This window comes from Magallana gigas, chromosome 2 (genome assembly GCF_963853765.1).
Source record: "Magallana gigas chromosome 2, xbMagGiga1.1, whole genome shotgun sequence".
Lineage (NCBI taxonomy): Eukaryota > Metazoa > Mollusca > Bivalvia > Ostreida > Ostreidae > Magallana > Magallana gigas.
In genome coordinates this window covers 47958233-47980071 of record NC_088854.1, presented here as the reverse complement: position 1 = coordinate 47980071, position 21839 = coordinate 47958233, and the positions used below count along the sequence as shown (strand labels likewise).

Here is a 21839-nt window from a genome sequence, read left to right as displayed (position 1 = left end):
TTCAGAATCAGCAAAAAAAGAATAAATTCGTTTGGAAGGGGGGGGGGCTGATAACAATAAAAGAAATTAAAACTATATATAAATCTATAAAAAGTTAAAGGAGCGGTTCCTTTTTGTAGTTATTTAAATAATAATTAAATGATTAAAAAATATCGCAAATGTTGAGATTTTTTTGTGTAATATTATAGAAGCCTATAACCAAATTATATTGCTATAATATTATAGTAAATATACGCAAATGAACTTATTTAAAAGTATGTTACATATTTAACATATTACATGTTTATTCTAATAAAAAATAGGTTTGCTTAATATTTTCCGGATATCTTCAGTTCGACCAATTAAAGTTCTACCCACGCCATTTAGAATTTTACTCCTTCCCATAATTCCTACAATCATGGCGACTGGGTTTGAAATCCACGATTTGGTGTGGTAAGAAAAGTGTCGATATAAGCAAAGTTCTTGTTTTTATGATGCAATTGTAAACTAGAAAAGATTGTATTTGAATCATGTTATTATAATTTTAGGGCGAAGATGAAAGGATTCCCTGCATGGCCAGGAAAGGTAAGCATGAACAGCGACTCTTCCACCAGCATTTGTTTCGGTGATAATCCGAGTTACCTGCCCATTTTTTTCAAACAATGTGTTATTTGCTTAGTATTTGAAAGATGCATGATTGCAAGCTTTAGTTAAGAACCTGATGTTCAATACATTGTTTTATGATTTTCATTTCGGTTACTACACCAAAACGATTGCCGGTATGGTCGAGACTGCACAAAGGGAGATAATTCGAGTTATGGTGTGGCAATAGAAACTACATATACCGTACCACCAATAGTTTGCAAATAATTTAAAACAAAGATTTCTTGTTGCGCTGTGTAATATGGATAAGGTTGATATTTTTGTTAAGAATACAAATTATTTGTTGATTGTTGGTTATGTAAAGCTTGTTTCACATATTATTTATTGTAAATTATAACATGTTTCTAGTTTATGGCTATACACATTTCAATATGAAACAAAAAATATTGGATGTTCACTTCTGATTTATAATACCTATTATTATTTATTCAGAAATACAACCTTGGGCAATAAAGTCCTTCAGTTTACAATAATTCACATATTACAATAAGACTCTTTAGAGTCTAAAATAAATTTTAGAAAATAAGATAATTGAATTTTATGAAAGGAATAATGAATCATTGTATAGTTATTAATTTACATTTTGAAAACAATGTTGAAAATAGAATTTGTCACTGCGTGGAGTTGGAGATTGTCAAAGCAGTAAATTTTTCAAGTTTTAGTTCTGTTGAATTCTATTGCAATATTGATATATAAGATAACGAATAGTCATATTGATTTTATATTAGTTTTTCTTAGGCACATGATGCTGAATTTTTTTAACAATGATTTTTGATTTGAAATGATGGATAGATTAATTAAAATAAATCATTGAATAAAGAATGCAGTTTTTATGTTAAATGCTTCAACTCATTCTAAACCTTACTTTTAGTTCTGCATTAATGTTTTAATTTTCTTTTCATTTTTTTTCTTTTATAGATTATTGAGCCAAAACCTGAAGTTAAAAGACCTGCAAACAACAAGAAAGTGCATCACTTTATATTTTTCTTTGGATCTGAAAACTAGTGAGTTGGGGAAAAAAAATTAATATTACGATATAAATACCTAGTATTCAAATATGACATTTTAAGGGCATGGTTATTCATAATTTCATCTTAAAATGAAAACTCTCTTATCATTTGTGAACTATATTAGGAATATTCTTTCTAGCAATTGTTAAACAAAGAACTTTTTTTTAAAGAAGGAAGACATAAATTAAAAAAATGAACAGTGTATCTCTTTTCTAATTTGCTTATAATTTAATCACCTTCCTTTAAATTTTGGATGCATATCAATTAGAAACAACATAGTTCATATAAATTAGGAAGGGTGTGATAAATACCCAAGATTTTAAATTCATTGCATTTACTGTTCTAAATCAAAACTAAGAAGGAGTTGTACGTATACCTTTATATGAAATTTTTATTTTGTATATTATTTGAAACTTTGTTTTCTATTAATACCAAAGCCAAAAACTCATTCACTTTTACTGGAATAATTGCGTTTTGACAGTGCCTGGATTCCAGAAGAAAACATTTACCTCTACAGTGACCACAGAGACAAGTTCAAGCTGGAAAAACGAATTCCTAAAGGCTTCAAAGAGGCTTTGGAAGCTATTGAAGATGAGCTCAAAGAAAAACCTTTCATTGTAAGAAAACATGACTGAATCAAAGGAAGAGTTGATTTAGAATGTTTACATATTTGAATCACAAATGATAGTGCATGTCTGTCTGTAAATGTTACTGGTAATTGTAAGTATCACATTATGTACTGTAGTTGTACATTTATGAATCACATTTGTTAAATACTTTTGATTTAGTGCATGTTAAAACTATCATCAAAACTTGTGATAATGGTAACTTTATATAAAACTTTAAATGTAACTTGATAACTTGAAGTAAATATAACTTTGATAGATAACAAATAAGAATTATTTTCATCTCTGAGAAACAAAGTTTAAAAAAAATAGTATTGAAGTATGTAAGAGTAAAACTGATTTAAATGAGAGGTGGATAATTGTGAACTATTTTATATTTTAGAAAACTTTTAAGACAAAAGAGTTACCATCCATAGATGAGGAACTGGCCCAGATATTTCCTGGGAAACCCTCGGGAAGTCCACAGAAGGATTACACCAGGGAACCACTGAAGGGCAAGAAGGTTTGTTACAGTTTACTGTAATATGGTGTGTGCATGTATTTTGTTTTAGTTTCTGCATGTCCTTATGGGTTTTTTACTTGAAACCTGTTAAATACATGCTTTTCCATGCAAAAGATTGAAACAACCTAGTTTTGATTATCGTATTTTTCGAAAATTAGGTCAATCCCATTTATAGGGCGAAGGAACCCATTTTAGCAACAAAAAAAATTAAGAGTGTAAATAGGTCAACTTCCAAAAATTGGTCAAAAATCTACCGCTAGTTTGAATGAATCAATGGTTTAAACGATATGGTAACCTTTTATCTTCTTTTACAGTTTGATACAAAAGGGAAAATAAATGCATTCCTTAAATTAATACATCGTAAGAAAATGTCTGCATTTGCATTGCAATTCTCAACCCGCTTTATTCAGTAAGGATTAATTTTAAGATTATTTGTTTATTATTTCCCTGCGATGTGTACAAACTGGTGTTAATGGGGGGATAGTAACCTAGCCTGGAGGCATGAATATGGTAGCACATGCAACCTTATGTCTTTGTTGTTGATTAAGTCTAAAGTAACGTATGAATTAGTTCATCGGAGATTTCCTTTTACCCACTAATGTTACTGTCCATCTATAGTCATTGTAATTATTCCTCAAGATTTTAGGTCAGTCTAAATTTTTAACTATTACTCATATATCGTACCATATGGCTTGAACAATGTGTACATAATCATGATAATCGTTCACACCTCTGTGTTACTTTTTACTTTGTATATAACACATGGGTCAACGTCTGATCTAATATCGAAGCCTGCGGGCATGAGTAGCATGTGCGTAGAGTTCAGCTGTGTATAAACAAGTAGGCCCTACCTGGACTGATTTCAGAGACACCTTGTTTTAGCAAGAAGTTTATTTTGAATCTACAGAAATAAACTTTAACACATGTATGATAAAAAAAAATAATCGGTTTTATATCTACCCATATGGTGTTTTTTCCCCATAATTACCCTTTGTACAGTTCTCATTTTACTTCTACCATGCGAAATTGATATCCTGTTTATCGTAAGCACATGATCAAAATGCATGACAGCATCTAATAATAATCGAAAGAGGAAACAGTCTTTGCGATTTAAGTAAAAAGAATAAATTTATTTGCATCCAATTTGTTATGATAAATTACTTCAGTATATTGAAAAAGATTCATATGATTTTTATACAGAAATGTAAGCAATATTATAGTAAACTCTCATGATTTTATTAGAGGTTTGCATGAATTTTTGAAAAATTTCATATCAAACTTAAAGAGACAGTATGGCGCATCTTATCGAAAAACCGAATTTGAAAAATTTTCCGATCGGGTTCAGTATTTTTGTACTACTCATGAATGTATAAACTTTCAGAAAATTACAAAGTTCTCCATTAAATAAATCTTATTAATTCATTAAAATTGATAATTACGTATAACATATACATAATTACATTGCAACATGTTACGGGGTTCAGCCTTCTATACTAATACGCATGCGTACTTACTGTAAACAAAACACATGCAGGGCTTGCAAAGATTCTCCTGGACATGTTTGTTGTTTAAAATACGTCATTTTTACTTCTCCCAGGTAATAATTGTTCTAAGTTTTTAAAATAACCACAATTATTATTTTGTAAGCATGTATTTTTCGTGTTTATCATAGGAGTTGCTACAACCTAAATTCATTTTTGTAAATGAGGCCCGTTGAGGGGTTATTTGACATTTATGTCTGTTCATTTTAAAATGAACCGGATTAGGTAAACCATCAATAAATTATCAAGAAAGTGATGGTGTGTTCCATTTAGAGAGCCCTTTTAACCTGGTATACCATGATGACCGTAGTCAGATGAAGATCTTGTAGTTTTCAGCACATGTCAATTACTGTCAATCAAAGTCCACGTGGTACAAATAAACGATATAAAATTATTCTGGTATGTACGACCCTTAAATTTTCGGAAGCTCATAATTATGTTAATTAGGTATGTGAAAGGGTTTTTTATACATTTCAACTATTACAATCAACGTTATTTCTTATTTCCTAATGATACAATGGGTAAATCTGAAGTTATTCACACATGTGTTTTCAGCTGTACTGTCTCATTAAATAAAACTTAAACAGGTCAGAGTGATGAATAGGGCAGGGCCCCCATGCCAGGAAGAAAAAGTATCGACCTAATTTCCCAAAAATATTGTATTCCTTAGATATGGTTTTACCTGTGACACTCATAATCAACATCACTTATTTTTGTTAAGATTTGACCAAGCAACATTACTCTTGATCTCCAAAGCTTCTTGATTCCTTTATATATATTTCATATTTTTTTTTTACATCTTTAAGTACTAACGATATATTAAGTGAAATATTTATTATGAATGGGATTTGCCCTTGGCTCACAGGTATATTAGATAATTTGTTATTGGTGTATTGCTCATACTGTGGTTTCATTAATATTCTAGGGTATCAATTTTCGTGGTTAAAGTGAAAGTCACACTTTCAAGGACATATAAATTCATCGCTAATGACCTTATCAATACAAAATGTTAGTAGAAATTACACTTTGATGAACATTTAATTTCTTGGATGAATTTAACAACGAAGTCCACGAAAATTGGTATTCAACGAATATTGATGAAACCACAATATTTGGAAATTTTGGTTTGGACAAGGCAGTGAAACAATATCTTTGGGAAATTGTTATAATACCTCCATATTCATTCATTCTTTATTTCTTTAAGCTTTGCAGCTCATCAGATTATACAAATTAATATTAAAGAACATACTAACTCAACTAATGAACAAATCTAAAAAAAAAAATGCTTCTTACTGGTATTATTTTTTCTTTTCTGTTAAAATGAAGTCAGTTGTCTGAAAAATACAAAAAATGTCAATACAATCTAAGAATTTTATGAATATAATATTTAGACTACCAAAGTGGTGTGGTTTTTTTTTACTTTAACGGTGGACCATAAAATTTTAATTTTCAAATGTCTCCAGTATACTCCCTTTTTTGAGTTTTTGCCACAAAGCAAAATTGGACTTGATATTTTCTTTACTAAAATATAGGCATTATAATCAGCATTTACAGAACAGAATTATTCAGATGTCTATCAGTAGCACAACCTTATCTTGACTAGTTAAAATAACTGAGAAATGAACCCAGACCAATTCTACACATTTCTTGTTCAATTTATGTTTGCTATGTGCAGGCATGATGTTTTAAATGTTTAAAATATTTCAGGTTTTGCTGTATTTTGCTTAAGTGCTAAGTTTTATGTTGTGTGATAAATTATGTGGATTTTATTTACTTTTCTCATGCAAACTTTCCCTTTTAATGTTGTATTGCATTTTCATTTGATGTTTTGTGTAGAGAAAGAAAACGGATGCAGGAAAAGATGGCAATAAGGTATTGAAATTGATATGTTTAGTTTTGAAGTTGACATTTTGTATACAGGAATTTTTTTCCAAGACATGAATGGAGGAAAAGAAGAAAAATAATTTCATCAAATAAACAAAAATAAATGTCAATGTTTTTAATAGACATGTATGATTAAAAGTGTTGCATCAGCTTTTTGAGCATATATGGGATAAGCATCAAGATGACATAAGCAATTCTTTTTTTTTCTAAACTATATGTGTAATTGATGGAATTGCATTTGCAATTTGATACTTTATTGGCTAAATCTTGGATCAAGAAAGTTTTATAACAGTATTAATAATTGATATTATATTATCCTGCTTTTATTCTGACCTGTTAATATTGTCTGTGATATAACTAATCCAAACTGCATTGTTACATCAATTCATGTTATATAAAAAGTGTCCTTGAATTCTTTGCATTAACCAACATAATTTTTTTTTTGTTCAACAAGTACTGTCATAGAAAGAACTTTATATTATGATGTCATTTATAAAAAAAAATGTTATTCTGAATTTTACAGTCCATGGAGACACAAAATACAGTGAGGAGGAAGAGGATGTCTAATTCAGATGACAACCCTAAACCAAAGAAAGCCAAAGTCATCGCTAAAGTGACTGGTTCTCCCAGTAAACTCACTCTCTCACCAGATCACAAGCTAAAGCCCAAGATTAGAGCAGAGCTGCCATCCCCGAGGGTAAGGAAACAGGATAAATATGTAGTCATTATGAACAACAGAAATTTCAGTTGTAGATGACATATTTCATTTACTAGATTCTTTTACCCTAGCTGCAGGTCTGTAGCTCCTGGTCTGAAAAAAATTTGGTTAACAACCTGAAAGCTACATTTCTGTACGTGTTAAAAAGTTAAAATTTATGGCACACAAAAGATTGCTTTAGCAGTGGACTGATTAATCTTATTTTGGAACACATTCTGTACAAATATTTGATTCCAAAAAAATCCTCGGATATTTTAGTACAGATAAACTGATTATGCTTACTTCCACAAAAATTCTGTCAGAAAAAAATAAAACATGTACAATTAAATTCTTCAGGCAATTTACTACTGATATTGTCACTTTACTTGCCTAAGACTTTCTTGTAAACACGCTAACCAACCCAGAAGATGAAGTATTTTAAATTCACATTCAGATCAAGAGTGGCCATTTTTACCTGTAAACCACTTAACAGGGCTGGTGATGAAAATCATAGGCAAGGGAAGTGACGTTATCTGTAGTAAAATTTTGAAGAATTTTTTGGAATCAAATACTTTTGAACAGAATGTGTTCAGAAATAAGATTATACCAGCCAATGCTAGCAAAAAAAATGTGTGAGCCCTAAATCCAACTTTTAACATTTAGGAAACTGTAGATTCTAGTTGTCTATCAGAATCTGACTGGGAGTTGCAGACCTGCAGCTAGGGTAAAAGAATCTTTTCAAATTCAAATTTATACACAAATCAATGCCTGCATCTTTAAAGAAAACCAAAACACATTAAATTTTTAGAACCAGAACAAAGGATCAAAGCCACTTCTGTAAAATTAACCTTAACATTATTATAGAGTTCCCTCCCATTAGTTTTAAGTATTGGCTAAACAGAGTTAAATGCATCTTCTGTACTATTTCTCTTGAATCTGTGCACTTCATTAAGTTTTGCTTAAAGCCATCAAATAGAAGATTTTGCTATTTATTTCAATTTATATTAAAGGAGGATGTCCTGGATGCCTACACAATATATTTTAAATTTTTAATGGGTACAGAAGATTTTTGCAGTTTTACTAATATGGTGCTAGATGTGTGTTATAAACAGACAAGTGGTAGACATTGTCTCAAATTAATATATATTACCAGAGAAATATATCAACAAAAGAATATAATTAAAAAGTCTAATTTGTTCTACTTTGACATTTCTAAAAAATATTGAATTCCCAATTGGTAAAAAAGTGAACTCTTTTTGAAATTAAAAAAATTTACAAATACAAGATTAACAAACACCAGATTATTTACAATGCTGTGAAATATTTTGCTTTCAAATAGGATGACTTTTTACAAATGCACTTTATTAACACTAAATTAACCCATGTCAAAATAAATTCAATGGAACATGGAAGAATTGTGATGAAAATATAACCATTATAGTAAATGGTTAACTAGAAAAAACATGAACATTTTTACAATAAGTTTGTCTTAATCATTCAAATGGACCAATAAGCCCAAAAATGAAGCAGTATTTGAACAAAATGAAATTATGAACAAATAGAATTGTAACTTTGTATCTAATTGTAAAATGAGTCTCCTTGAAAATAGCTACTATTGCCTGTTAGCCCCCAATAACCTGGTCTCCAAGTCTGTGTTCTTGGTGCTTCAGTATGAATTACTTCCCTCAGTCTAAGAGCAATCTTGTGGGCAGTATTATTCACTTAAATACTTTTTCTAGGCAATGTGATGAATCGGTGTCATCATGACAGCAGATCAATGAGGTTTTTCATTACAAACTTCATTTTTGTGGACTTTATATGTAACTTAGTTATTTAATTAGATCCACTGGAATAGTAATTTCAGTTCTTATGCATCACAGCCAAAGTATTGACCAATAAAACAACTAACTTTTGACTCTTGACAAAAATATATCACTGCAATAAAATACAAATTTTGTTTTTGTTTTTTGTTTTTTCATCGGTAATCACATTTTTGGTATGACAAACATTTGGAGAGGGTTTACATAGGCTATGCCTGTTACCCAATTTATTTGACTATCAATAAACTATGTTTGAAATAAATCAAACATTGGTTTTTAACTTGAAGACAAATCAGGAGAAGAATACAATTAAGATAAAAAATTATATCACCAATTTGTGAAAGTAGAAGATTTTGTTTGATAACATTAAAAGACCATTTGAATTAATTCTTATGTCAGAAATTGATCCTGTCCCTATATGTGAATAATTAGTAAGGTCAAAACATTCAGTACATTGTACTTGTAGTTTTTAACCTTCAACCTCATGATTTGTAGGGAAAATGTGTTTTTTTCCTTCATTAGGAAGGAACATGCATCTCTCAAAGGGTTCAAAGAATCTTTTATATGATACTGGGTTTTATCAAAGTATCATAACCAGTGTTAGAGACAGCAATTATTTCAACGGATGTGGTTTAATTAGAAATAAAACCGACCTTGGCCATGTACTAGAGAATAATTCCTTTAGGACTCAAGCCAAGGCATTTAGACTTACTTGTAGCTGACAAACCAAATCAAGATTATTGCTTGTTGTCTTGCAATGAAAGTACACATCCATAAATATATGGTAGTACAATATAAAATGCAGAAAGTTAATTTTCTTCAACTTCCTCTGAGAGAATAAACATCTTAACATTATTGAACTGTAGGCAAGGACAAAAAGAACCAAAAAAACTGACTTCTGCTTAGACTTGTACAGATTTAGGATTTATAGAGAGGGAAAACAATGGATGCTCAAAGTCCGAGCTAATGATAAGTGTTTAAGACTATACCTTGTTGCAAACTTGTAAGCAATGTTTTAACTCCCACTTCCAAGTATAGTTGTTCCTACTTTTACTTTCTGTTAAAATAGCAACAGTTCAATAAAAAAAAAAATAGGAAAAGCACAACCGATTGTGGAACAGGAAACTATTGATGACATTTACATCAAAGCACAGTAATTTTCACTTATCAAATATTTTGACTATTATTCCATTTGTTGTCAAATGTAACCTATCATTTGTTGGTTGGTTTCAGCCCGAGCACAACCTGCCCATGTCCCCACCCAGCCACAGCTACATCCAGGCCTCCCTGTCTCCCGGCAATGCATCAGCCTCCACCCAGATAGAGGAAACCCTGCTCAAGGTCAAACCAGTCGCCAAACCTTCAATCATACCCACCCCTATGAGGATTGGCTTCCTGGGGCTAGGAATCATGGGGCAGGGCATGGTCATGAACCTACTGAGGTCAGGTCATGAGGTCACAGTGTGGAACAGAACAGCACTCAAGGTCAGTTTAGTTACTGTTCTTTTCTCTGTTCAAGTAACAAAAAATGTTTGATGAAGGTCTCTTGATTTAAAGTGTTTGGTGAAATGCAAGTTGTCTTTCCTTGCTTTTGTATGAATTATGGATTTTTTTTAAATAAGGGGTTACATACCTGATATATCTGAAACTATTGCATTTGGTTAATGTTATGCAATTACTGATTTTTAGCTAAACATGAAATGTTATAACTTAAGGATGCTGGGTGGTCAACAAAGTAACCATCAGACCTTCTTTATTTTAAGATATAATTGGCCCTTTGATAAACTATCATTTAGTAAACAAAAAATCTAAATATGTTACATTTGGATATTTTGCTATATTTTTTCATAGAGCTTTTCTTTGTAGGAAATTATATATAGTCTATAAATGGCCAAGACCACCCAGTCCTCCTAAATTCACATTGTTAAATAGACCTTCTGTAAATGGAAAAACAATTATAAAATGCTGCTTTATTATTCATGGAATCCCTCCACTGTGTAATCATCATTTTGGAAACTCTCCATTGGCAGAGCTTGACAGGCTTGTGACCTTACTATGCTAATTGACTGTTTAATACCAAAGTCATTATCATAATTCATCAGAATTTATTGTCCATTTCATTTCGGTATGTTTCCTTATTAAATTTCAAGATTTCGTTATCAAAATATTGAGAGTACAATATTCTTCACAGTGACCCTTTGACAAATATTTAAGATAATAAGACAATTTTTCTTTTTATAGCCGTTACCTTATTTTTATTTGATTAAAAAAGACTAAAGTTTGTGTAAACATAGATTTATTTCTCACAAAAAAAACAACAAAAGAGGTGATGTTTTCAAACTCTCCTTAAGTAACAGACTAGATTGATATATAGACTCCACCATTTATAGACTTGTACTTTGAACACATTGTCTCTTGAAAACATTTAATAGCTACAACTCGCACTTATCTGAATATTAAATAGCTTAGAAACAGAGTATAGGTGCAAGGCTCGTAGGTCAACAATTGGATCAACAATAAATGATTAACATAAGTTCTGTGATGCTTAAGTATCATTAATTGATATCGAGTAGTGCATGTATAACTGTTGATGAGTCAGGTGAAGATTGGGTCTCTTCCATTAAACACAAACATATCACATGTAGGACAATCAATATACACAAACATGTTTTGATGCAAAGTATTTTTGTAGAGATAACAATTGCACGCAATAATAATCAACACAATTACACTGAACTTTGAGCTACTATATCCTGACTCTCTTGCTCCTCTTGCTCCTCTCCCTCCTCGTTTTCTGCACCATGTTGAATAGTAAAGTGACACTGATTGACATCCTCAATGGAAAAAACTGAGGATGCCGGAGAAAAGCCAATCTGTGAATCCTCTTCATCAAAGTCATGGACAACGATATGTCCATTCTCCATATTGTGTTGCGTCTCACTGGGATCAGGGTCCTGCAAATTCTCAATGCTGGCGTTATTGGACGAGTTCTTTGAGTCAGCTGTGAGATACTCGTCTGAGCTGATTGATCTCGACTCGGGAGTGCAAAGAATGTCATCTGTCTCAAACAGCATGGAATCGGTCCGCACGCACTCACTTTCAAGGACTGTTCGACAATTGTCTATGTTCATCGTGTCCAACAGTTTGATCATGTGCTTCTGTTTGAGTTTGTACTTCTTGTGCACTTTGCCAAGCTGCAGAGATCCATATTCACGCACCTTCAGTAATTGAGTGTTATATGCATCACGTAATTGATGGAGTTGTTGAGAGCTATATTCTCGAAGTTTTCGCTGTTTGATTTGGTATTTGTCTTTGATGATGTCCACTCGATGTGTTGTTCCCTCTTTGATATGAGATGCACCCTCCCTTAATCGGGTCATTTGAGTATTGTAGTTTTCACGAAGCTTGGTCATTCGGTTATTGTATGTCTCTCTGATTCGTGTGACTTGACCATTGTAGTTGTCGCGAAGAGATGATAGTTTATTTGTTTTGTATTGGTCAAAACTCTCCAGGAATTGCATAATTGCTTCCCTTCTGCGCTGACTGATGCATTTCCGCGCTGCTGCAGCAATGAAGACATAAATCAGGTTAAGCATGAAAAATGATGCAGCACACCCGAGTCCAACAAACAAACTGAATATCTTGACGTCCACGAACACTTGATAGTCAAGTCGTAGCAGAATCTGTAATGTGCTTTTGTTGAGTGGTGTCTCCACAATACACTGATATGGGCCAGAATCAATGCGCAGTACATAGTCAATGTAAAGAGATCCGTCCTGAAGGACAACAATTCTGTTGGGATTCTCTGCTAATTCTGGATAGTAGCTGTTCGATTCATGCCAGTAGTGGTCCTCATGGAATGAGCCATTGTTTTGAACATCGGATATAGAGGGATAGTTCCAATGGGCCAGCGCATGGTTGTTGTAATATACCAGCTGAACATGGCGGGGAGTAATCCAGGTTATTTTGGGAGGGTGGTCTCCATCATAGGGACAATGTATCCGTGTGGAGGATCCAAGAGGAGTGTCTACCCTGAACTGATCTTGTTGTACACTTGATTCTGGGCAAGGAAGACTGTCCTCTAGGATAAGTAAGTGTGAGACTGTGGATCCATTTAGAGTGCAGGTTAAGTTCTGGGGATCTGTGAAAGTGATGGTAGTTTCATTGACTCGTAGGAGTGCACTGATCCAGTGAATGTGACAATCACACACAAGGTTATTGCCGGATATGTCAATGTTCAGGGGGGAAGTTAATGGTGGGAACATAGGCTCGGCAAGAATTGATATGTTGTTATTACTCAGGTTGAGACTCTGCAAGTGTCTCATGTTGCTGACCAGTTCCTCCGAGATGTAAGACAGGTGAGGGTTATTGCTCAGCTCTAAGACTCTCAGGTTCTCGAGACCAGCGAACGTCTTCTTGCTGAGGTAAAACAACAGTGACATGTTGCTGAGTGACAGCGTGCGAAGACTAGACAAGGACTGAAAGACTGGGTGGTGAATTGTTGCTATTTTATTTCCATTGAGTGAAAGCACTTGTAACATTGGCAATGACTGTAAACTTTGCTCAGAAAGATCACTGATATTGTTTCCATCCAAGTAAAGCTGTTTCAGGTTTGGCAATTGGCGGAATGTACAATTCTCCAGGTAGATGAGTTTGTTATCACTGAGATCTATGATTTCTAGATGACTAGAGTTTAGCAACAAAGTATCATTGGAGCACTGTTCAAATAAGTTCCTACGAAGGTAGATTTCTCTAAGACTTGATAAATTTTCGAGCGAAAGGCTACCTGTCCAGGGGGAAGAAGTGTTGCTTATGTCTAGTACCTGCAAGTCTGTCAGGTATTCAAAAAGCTGGTCTGAAACAACACTCAAAGGATTGTGGCTGACATTAAGAAATGTTAAGTTAGACAGTGAAAACTGACTGGCATTGAGACCCTCTATATTGTTTCCTGAGATATCCAGCCAAGTCAACACAGAGTTTTGTAAGTTTGGAGAAGTTTTCAACTTGTTGCCCTGTAAGTTTAACTTGAGAAGATTTTTCATTGAACCTATATCACAGTCAGTGTTTGTAATGTCATTGTCACTAGCGTCCAGCACTTGTAGATTCTGGAGGGGCAGCAGCCCCCCGAGATCCGAGAGATGGTTCCCCTTGAGTAATAGAACCGAAGCATTTTCTGGGATATCGGCAGGAATGGATGACAACCGTCGGCTGGAACAGTTAACAGTCACAGGATATGTAAAATCACAGTTACAGCCAGAGGGACAAGTCTCCTGGCTGGTTCCTCCATGAATGTAGATGGCCAACAAAACCAGAAACTTTGCTGAGACCATCCTTGTTTAACCCCTTGGATTAGGAGTGGGTTTTATCTTCTCATTCTCGGGAGAGCAGAAACATTTTCTACAATCCCTTATGGTTGAATATCCTCATGTTCTGCTGAATCTACCAAAAGAAAAAAGATATTTCATATTTGTATTAACAAAATGTACTTAATCAGTTTAAAACAAATATAACACAAGAAAACAAGGCTTTCATATTTGTTGTACACAGTTTGTTAGATTTTGTTAGCTATAGACTGTTTAAGAGGATGGAGACCCATGAGATCATGTGGTTTTTGACATAAAGCTGTTGACGTTTGATATTGAAACAGATGTTAACCACAGGAAGCTTCTTTGTTCTGCTGAGTTGTACAAATAAAGTAGATTTCGTTTGATTTTTCTCTAAACTCTATTCAGTGGATTTGCTTGGCTCAATTTTTTTAAGGCATTCATTGAAAAAATATTTCAAACTTTTTTTTCATGCTGACCTTTTAATTGAGGGAACACCATTCAAAAATTGAAACAGTAGTTATCTTATCATCAGTACTAGACGGTACTCATGCACGGTTTCCTGCATCTTTCACAACTAACGGAACAAACCTATGTAACTTTAAAGGGAGAACTTAAGCTAGAGGAAGGAAACTTTGCCACTATCCTAATCTTAGTATGGAGCAATGTGTACACATCTTAAAATCCCTTTTCTAAATGGGATCAAGGGTTCATTTGGTAAGTGACACAAAGGGAACATGACACTTTGTCCATGGAGGCTACATATTTTCCTGTTTGCCGGTAGTGTACACAGACTACACAACAAAGTGAAATTTGACCTCTGGTAAATAGAGTGCCCATCTCCTGCTGTCACCGCTGATAGAGAAGAGTACATTTACCTACTTATTGACCTACTTATATAACCATAAAGTGATATGCATTGTAAACAATGTCTCTTCTACGGGATAATCTACAGGTGTGTGACTTCCCATAAACTGGTAATCTGAGTGAGACATTGCCATCAAATATTTAATGCGGTTTTAGAGTATCTGTTCACCTTTTGACCGATGTTAGCCCAGGATCTTCCCATAGATGATATCTATATATCTCATGCCCTGGCCAAACTATTGTTAGCTGTAGTAAATTAGAAACCTGTTTATACCCTTACCCTCAGGCATATTAAAAGCCAATGGACAGCCATCATTATTGTAAATGATTTTGATTCACTTGGGACAGTTCTCATTTTGTAGGCTTTTATTATACATAAGGATGGAATCCTGGTAGACTTTTGACAGTAAATCAATATGGTTGTTTGGGTAAGGTTACAGCTGCAGTAACAGTTTCCATGCAATGCCAGTGTCAAGATTCTTAACTTGGCACTGATTTACTGGAGTACTGAACAGTAAGCAACATAATGAGCTCTGGCTGGCTTTCTCTCTTTGAGCTGTAATATTTTGGTCTGAGGAGCTCTATCCCGCCACTATTGTTTGAACATATGGTTTCCATGAAAAAGATGTACAACTGTACATTGCATATTCAATAGGTACTTCAGTACTTGCCACAAAAATAAAACAGGTGTACTTACAGATCAAACAAAGGCTTGGTAGTTGTAATCCCCCCTTTCACACTCTCTCTCTCAGGCGATACAGACTAGTGTTTACTGAACTAGATAAATGAACACTCATCACTATTATAACTGTCACATGACCCTAACACATCCCTCATTTGATATCAATGTGAAGTCGGCAGGCATTTGAATTTTCATTCACCTTTCTCCCATTTTGGAGGACACAAGCACAAATGTTTCCCTACCTTTGTTGAAAGAGAGACTCCATGAGTTCAAACAATGACAAGGCATTGTGTGTTAAAACACATGCCTAATTTCCTGGTGTGTAGCCCAGCCATCAATATGTTTCACATGCTTACTTTTGTTTACCCCATGACAATAAACAAGACATAATTAGACTTACTGTTTGACTGTGTAAATGGCTACAAATTTACTCCTTATTGATTTTGAGCAGCCATCAGCTCTCTCAGCTATACTGACCTTGCACTTGCATGATGTCAGCTGCTGATGGGAAGTGGAAGAGTCCACTTTACAGATGGGGGGGAGGGATAGGAATATAGGATTATGTTCCCACTGTTGAAAGTATATAAATACCGGTACATATGTATGTAGATTTTTTGCCTCAGGGTGACAGTTCTCAAGCTCATAACTTCTGACTAGAATTCATGCATAACTTATTCTTATCTTCCTGCTTTTTGCCCCTAATAGATTACTCTAACACATGACTTAGATTTTATAATGAAAGTTATTTTTAAACACAGTATGCACAATTAATTTACTTATGATTTTAAGATCTACTTATTAATAAATTACATATTTTTGTCTGATTTTTCCTTGTAAATTTATATGAAATATTTCATATAAATTTTTACTATTATGATATTTCCTGACAATTTAAAAAAAAAAGATTCTGTAGATATAATTTATTAAAGTAAAAATTTCCCTATGAGTTGAGAAGGATGATATATGAGAAACTTGAATATATTCTAAAAATAATTTTTAACCCATCCAGTTTATTTTAGTTTATAGCTGTCAGCTGTTTATTCTTAAAATATTCCATAGTTTAAATTTCATATCTATTTTGAGAATTGCAGTGATCTCATTAATAATTTTTTCATTTTTTTTAGTGCAGAGATTTTGTAAAATCTGGGGCATTCAAGGGAAATAATCCTGCAGAAGTTGTTCAGTCATGTGACATTACATTTTCCTGTGTGGCAGATACAACAGCAGTCAAAGATGTAAGTCCCACAAAGGAGCGCGCGATATTGCATGGAAACTTATTTTCTCACTAAGATCTTTTTGTCAAATTTGCATCAAGATGTTATAACTCATTCACCCAGCAGAGATAGCGACAGGTCAGTGTAAGTTAATTGTGTTACTGATAAATACTGAAAAATATCAAGAGTCAGAGAGGTACCATGTAATGCTGATTGATTTATTGCAAATAATTATGAATATAAATAATTCTATAACCTATTCTGTTAATTGGAGCCATTGTTGTGCTCCCCCACCCCTAACACTTGACACCTTGGGTATCTCAGACACTTCCCTTAGGCTATAAGTGTACACAACTATTTGTGCACATATTTTATTATGTTCCAGGCCTCTAATTGATCACTTTGATCGGAATCATTTAAGAATTTAATAAGGTCTGTTAATTATCTCCATACCTGTACATCGTCCGTTTTTCACTACACAGGGGTTGTAATGACTAAACAATTATATAACGATTGTTAAAAGTAGTTGATTTTATTTACGGTAGAATATTTAATACTAGGTCTATTTAAAACATTGATTATGAAATAAAGATATTACCGCGATGTATTAGTTACAATAAATCCGTATCTAAGAAAATACTGCGTCTTTCTTATTTCCGGTAGCGTATTCCCGCAATGAAGTTGAGCGTGCATACAAATTATAACTGCTTTGTTGATACTCAGGATTACCGTTTGGTCAATTTTTTGATGCGTATTATACATCCCAACAACCTTTTTTTAACCACTTTCAGGCCCTAAGTGGGGGGTGCGTATTGTACACTACTGCGTATTATATTCACCGGATTACGGTAATTTTATGTCAACAACTTCAGAAATATTTAGTTGATGTTTATTTCTCTCTAATAAAAGCTTGATTACCCATAAGTTTGTGGTGGAAATATATGAATAGCTCATAGACAAGCATTTCAGATCCCCATTACTGTTGTATTAAACTTTTTCATGTGGTGGATTTCTCGGTATTTCGATAAATGTTGAACACTCTGTGTAAGCATAACAGCTTACAGAGCTTGCTATAATTCTACTTTTTAAAAACCAATAAGTAAATAAACGAACTTTAGTTAAAAATTCCTGAAAATGAGGAATTATAATATTTTGATGTAGATTCCACCCATAGGCTGTGGTTTAACCGTGATAATTTATTTGATTTGATAGTTATCACCAACAGGTGACTTAATCAGCTTGGATTAGAGCTGGGGTTGTAACATTATTGAGACACGTTTTGATGAGGAAGTTCGAGATTATTTGAATACACTGTACATTGGTTACATTGTTTGCTCTCTCTTATTGTGTTAAAGTAATGATTGTCGGTTTCATTTTTAACCAAAAAATTTTATCACAGTAAAATATCATGTTTTTTTTCAAAGACTAGTAGGCTTTATTAGTTATTACTATAGCTGACATTTATTTCTTGCTAACTGCTACAACTTGCAGATATCCATCACATCATTTCATGTGAAGTCATTTTATTGAACATAATTGTTTGGATTTGGAGATGCTTTCCTTCATTTCATTTTTTATGTATGAATGCTCATATAATATTGAACACCAACGATTAGCTACAGATTTAAAATTTTCTAACAACATAAGTGTGACCCACTGAAATCCAGGACATCAATTTTAGTGTCGCTTGTTTAATTAGGGATCCTTTGCCAACCAAATAATGATGTTGATAGAGACTAAGGTCTTTACATTCCAATCTGCTGCACTTTAGCTTCTACTGAACAGATGAGGAAAATATCTTGTGATTTATGATTTTAATAAAAAAAAAATAATTCAGAATGCCATGAACAAATAACAACAGCATTCAGGGATTAATATTTGCACTTTTTATTGACCGTTGATGTGTTGTAAATCATGTTCCTCCCCCCCCCCCCCAAACCACATCATATGAGCATTTCTCTTGAATAAGAGTCATGTTGTGAATTTGCAAAAAAAAAAAACCTGCGTGATACTGGGGATAAAGAGTTGACTTGTAATTACTCTGTAGACTCCTTTGATAATGCATATATTTTGAGTTTTGCTGTCCTTTGGATCAACTTTATGAATTAATATGTCTTTTGATATATATTTTAGTTGGTATTTGGAAATTATGGGGTGCTGCAAGGAATTTCCAAAGGAAAATGTTATGTGGAGATGTCTACAATTGATGAGGAAACAATGCAAGATGTTGCTGAGGTAAGTTTGGTTAATTCATACATCTTCCCTCTACCCAAACAGCATATACACGGGAGGTAAAAACCGTCTGTCTAAACAAAGTAGAAAACTTAACATTCACAATATTTCTTTAATGATACAAGTTTTCAATTACAATGTTGACATGCAATTTGAGTGATGATATCTGATCAGTTTTGATGGATTGTAGGCGATAACAGCTCGAGGTGGCGTGTTTTTGGAGTCGCCGGTGGTGGGTAGTCGAGTCCCCGCCTTGGAGGGTCAGCTCATCATCCTAGCTGCTGGGGAGAGAAAGCTCTATGATGAATGCTACTCATGTTTTGAGGCTATTGGAAAGAAATCTCTGTATTTAGGTTTGTTTTGTATATATTTTTACAAATGTTTCAATGTTAGTGATATATGTTTTAAGGAAATCAAGAGTTGTCTTCCTTTCTGCCTGTTGAACAGGAGCAGACATAGGAGCCGCCACCAGGATGAAGCTGATTGTCAACATGGTGATGGGGACCGTGGTCGCTGGACTGGCAGAGGCCATGGCCATGGCAGAAAAAGTAGGACTAGACCAGGAAGACGTGGCAGAGGTTCTCTCAGTGGGTGCCCTCTCGTGTCCAACAGTCATTCACAAAAGTCAGGGTAAGTCATATGGGTGGGGGGTTTCTCTTGCAGTCCTCAACAAAGGTCAAAGGAATTCCTTCCACACTATCCATAGCTGGTAAAATCTCATTATAACAGGTTTTCCCAGTATCCTGTCTTGATTTTTGATCTGTTATTAAAGTTTATATGCACCAGGATGTTAAAGAAAAGGTTCTTATACGTGGGGTTATGTCATTATATCCTGCACAGTTCACATAAGTATTGCTTAAAAATAAGTATGTTGTAAGGTCAGTGGACCATTAAACATATCAATATTTTAACATACTAAAGATTGCATTTATTTTCTGTTAAGCACATTTTCATAGAATTTTATCATCTATCTGAGGTTTTTAACTCACATCGAGAGTTCTCAGCTATCTAGATTGTTTTAAATGTCCTTTAATTCTGGCAATTTCAGATTTTGTGTACCTTAGCAAGCATTTTGTAGATATACATGTATTAGAGTGAGGGCTTAGAAAAAAAAAAATAAAGGAAATTGTGGGATACCTCCTTGTAACTTTCTAAAGTTTCTTATGATCCCAAATCCTTGCTTGTTTTCAGCAATTCTTAGCCAGCGATATGACCCCCACTTCCCACTACAGCATCAGCAGAAAGATCTGAGACTAGCCCTGCTGCTGGGAGATAAAGTAGAACAGCCACTATATGTGGCATCTGCAGCAAATGAGGTAGGACATGTTCAAAACAATTGCATTGTTACATGGTGAGATCATTACCTAGTTTAGTGTGGTAAGAGAATATTTCAATTACAGTTAGTTGAGGATGGGATGTTTGCAAGTTATTTTACATTTATTGAAAAAAGTACTCAATTAAAAGTTGAATAAAGCCATTTATTTTATGATGAATTATGCAATATTTTTCGGAAATATCATTTTTACAGTCAATTTTTGTCAGATTTGATATACAATTAGCCAATTTATAGATTATTTTATACTGGTAACTAATATTTTGGGCTCCTTAAACTAACTGCTACACCAGTTGCGCAGTTCTTGCAGTCATTTAAGTTTTGCATGATATTTTATGTTTCACAATAAATGATATGGCTCTTGCTCAGTACAACATAATACAAACTCTGGAAACTTTATTGCCATATTAGATAATGGCATTATTCAGAGTCTGTATCTGGTGACATTTAATTTTTCCCCAAACTCTTTTCAGTTTATTGACAAGCAATGAATAGTAAGTTGCCATTTCTTTTATGCCAATTTTCTGCCTTTTTTCAGCTATACAAGAAGGCTCGGAGACTTGGATATGGAGAGAGTGACATTTCTGCTGTTTATCGTGCTGCTAGCAACTGAAATTTTAGTGAGAAAGGCTTGTGAGGATTTGTTCAATGTCACCTGACATACATGTAGCCGTGGACCAGTGGCTGCTGTCATGTGACCTCAGTGTGCAATGAACGGGGTGATTATATCTGCATAAAGCACCACTAGCAGTCTTCATAATGAAGAACACAGTGCAAAACTTCAATTCTTCTGTGAAGAAAACTTAATCACCGCTACTGTCATTAGTCTGTGTTTGATACATCCAGCATTTTACTTCATACATCATAGATATGCTCTGAGAGGGACCATGGTAACTCTTCATAAAGGAAGGTTTTAGAAATATTTTATTAAAAAAAGTTTATCACTTTTAATCTGTTCAGCTGTTTGTATCAATTTTGATCCAGTTTTACACCAATTTGTCCCCCCTTTTATTGATATTGAGTCATTTGTTTCCCTCTCGATTTTTATAAACCAACATTTATTGAGGTCAAAGTACAGGTCAATTGGAACCCTGTCTGATAATAGTGATATTTGATCATTAAGACAACTACAGTGTCAGGAGGCACCTGCATTTGAGTTGTCAGTATTAACCTACAGGTAATGAAATTTCAGTTGGCATTGTTTGTTACCTCCCTGTATTATTCAACCAGATCTAAAATGACATGGCAGCTATTCTGGCTTGTATCCTGTGTGCTGTACTGATCAAGTTGGTTGTCTTCAAATGTTATCTTAACTTTGTATTGTATGTATAACAATAATGAAAATGATTCTTAACAAATTTGATTACAATCTATACTTAATTCAGTGATTTGAGGTGATTTATTAACTTTAGCATCATGTTATTTGTCATTAATTCAATTTATATTGAATATCATGGTGAACTAA

General features: G+C 33.7%; 2 protein-coding genes across 5 annotated transcripts; one reads left to right on the top strand and one right to left on the bottom strand.

Moving 5' to 3' along the window:
• The first annotated feature begins 357 nt into the window (after positions 1-357).
• Positions 358-21643, top strand: LOC105329855 (uncharacterized). Of its 2 annotated transcripts, XM_011431325.4 has the most exons (14): positions 358-432; positions 528-564; positions 1561-1646; positions 2134-2269; positions 2661-2780; positions 6158-6193; positions 6729-6902; positions 9956-10207; positions 16720-16830; positions 18943-19044; positions 19232-19394; positions 19489-19671; positions 20233-20357; positions 20913-21643. In XM_011431325.4, exons 1-14 carry the CDS (start codon positions 398-400, stop codon positions 20985-20987), a joined length of 1635 nt encoding a protein of 544 aa, XP_011429627.2. In that variant the 5' UTR covers positions 358-397; the 3' UTR covers positions 20988-21643. The 2 variants fall into 2 exon arrangements, with proteins under 2 accessions (XP_011429627.2, XP_011429628.2); XM_011431326.4 differs by lacking the exon at positions 6158-6193.
• Positions 11002-16133, bottom strand: LOC105329854 (leucine-rich repeat and immunoglobulin-like domain-containing nogo receptor-interacting protein 2). Of its 3 annotated transcripts, none has more exons than XM_011431323.4 (2): positions 15996-16133; positions 11002-14161 (listed from the first exon to the last, which is right to left on the bottom strand). In XM_011431323.4, exon 2 carries the CDS (start codon positions 14050-14052, stop codon positions 11449-11451), a length of 2604 nt encoding a protein of 867 aa, XP_011429625.3. In that variant the 5' UTR covers positions 14053-14161; positions 15996-16133; the 3' UTR covers positions 11002-11448. The 3 variants fall into 3 exon arrangements, with proteins under 3 accessions (XP_011429625.3, XP_034300902.2, XP_011429626.3); XM_034445011.2 differs by lacking the exon at positions 15996-16133 and adding an exon at positions 15838-15939; XM_011431324.4 differs by lacking the exon at positions 15996-16133 and adding an exon at positions 15611-15752.
• Positions 21644-21839: the final 196 nt, after the last annotated feature.